This window comes from Miscanthus floridulus, chromosome 13, assembly GCF_019320115.1.
Source record: "Miscanthus floridulus cultivar M001 chromosome 13, ASM1932011v1, whole genome shotgun sequence".
Taxonomy (NCBI): Eukaryota; Viridiplantae; Streptophyta; class Magnoliopsida; order Poales; family Poaceae; genus Miscanthus; species Miscanthus floridulus.
This window is the reverse complement of record NC_089592.1, coordinates 13,451,815-13,453,647: the sequence shown is the minus strand read 5'-3', so window position 1 is coordinate 13,453,647 and position 1,833 is coordinate 13,451,815. Positions and strand designations below refer to the sequence as shown.

The window sequence follows — 1,833 nt, the reverse complement described above, 5'->3', positions numbered from 1 at the left end:
CCTGCAAGGGAGAGTGTGTATCCAGAGAACAACAGGGGGTGATGCCGAAACACCGTTTCGGACTAGAGCGGACCATGGAAACTAACCCATCTACGCATCCGCGGGCTGTCCAAAAAACGTGGACAATCCGAAACAGAAATGCTCGTAGATATGCAAAGATCTACATACCTCCAAAGATATCTCTTTCAGACAGGAGACGCCTAACTAGGCTACACCGATCTATGATGACAGACAAGCGGAAAAAGAGATGATTTATACCTAGGGTGTCCATGAAGTCAGGCTAGCGAGGCAGTGGTGAGGCGACGCAGTGCAGGCAGACCCGCGACACCGACGAAGATGATCAGGGACCTCCGGGTCACCTTCGACAGGTCCTGCTCTAGAAAAGAAGAAACACGACACTATAAGTTCAAAATTTTGGCAGCACCTCCCCTGCACGGGGAGGTTTCCAAAACCTACAAAAAACAATGGCACGAAGGCTGACAATCACAAACGACACGAAGGCCGATAAGAATAGCGGCACAAAGGCCGACATCACAACGGCACGAAGGCCGACAATCACAAATGGCACGAAGGCCGATAAGAATAGCGGCACGAAGGCCGACATCACAACGGCACGAAGGTCGACAAACAGAGAAAGGGTGGATATACCTTGCCCACGCTCGTAGGCGGTTCGCTGACGGTAGGGGCGTCGGTGGGATGGGCACGAGGAGAAGACGGCCGAGGCACCTCCTCCTCCCCTCCACCTCGGCTTCCTCCCCCTCTCCCCTTCTTCTCCTCCTTCTTCCTTTTTCTTCTCTTTTTTCCTTATCCTTCTTCTTCCTTTTCCTTCTCTTTCTTTCTCCTCTTTTTTCTTCCTTCTTCTCCTCCCATCTTCTTCTTACTGCTGCTTCCTCCTCCTTCTTCCAAGCCGGCGGCAAGAGCAGGGGAGCACAGGGGCGCATGGGGCCGGCGCGTGTAGGGTAGGACGGCCGCGCGCGCCGATGGGTGGCAGCACGCGCGGACAGCAGCGGCGCGCACACGGCCGGGTGGCGCAGCCGGGCTAGGGAGTGCTCGGGGGTGGGGTCGCGTGGTGGTGGGGGCTCGCCGGCGTGGGCGCACCGGGGAGCCGCGTGGTCGGGCTGGGGGGTGCTCGGGGGCGGGTGATGCAGGGGCGGGGGCGCGTGGTGGTGGGGGCTCACCGGCGTGGGCGCGCCGGGGAGCCGCGGGCCGGGCGGCGCGGCGGGCTGGGGGTGCTCGCGGGCGGGGGCGCGCAATGGTGGGGTCTCGCCGGCGTGGGCCCGCCGGGGAGCCGCGTGGCCAGGCTGGGGGGTGCTCAGGGGCGGGGGCGCGCGGTGGCGGGGGCTCGCCGGCGTGGGCACGCCGGGGAGCTACGCGGCCGAGCGGCGCGGCGGATCTGGGGGCGCTCGGGGGCGGGGGCGCGCGGTGGCGGGGTCTCGCCGGCGTGGGCGCGCCGGGGAGCCGCGCGGCCGGGCTAGGGGGTGCTCGGGGGCGGGGGCGCGCGGTGGCGGGGCTTGCCGGCGTTTTATATAATTTAAAATCACATTTCCGGCAAGTACCTCGACATGTTACGTCAACGAGATGCTCGAGATTTCATGTGACTTCCTGGATACGGCCTAAACATACCCTAGATATCATGAGTATCAATTTTTGGATGACCAAAGTCCATTATTCCATGTACCTGCAGTTCAAATTTGAAATATCCCAAAAAAATTAGACAAAACGAAATAAACTATTGAAATATATCAAAAAAGTCAAAATTGCCCCAAATTTTAAAATAGAGTTTGAAATACTGTCACAAGGCCACAGAAAAAAATTTGGGCCCAAAATCAAAAA

At 59.3% G+C, this 1,833-nt stretch overlaps 1 protein-coding gene across 1 annotated transcript; it reads left to right on the top strand.

Moving 5' to 3' along the window:
* Positions 1–1,142: 1,142 nt before the first annotated feature.
* On the top strand, positions 1,143–1,475 carry LOC136499478 (uncharacterized). The gene has a single exon (XM_066495117.1). It carries the CDS (start codon positions 1,143–1,145, stop codon positions 1,473–1,475), a length of 333 nt encoding a protein of 110 aa, XP_066351214.1.
* Positions 1,476–1,833: the final 358 nt, after the last annotated feature.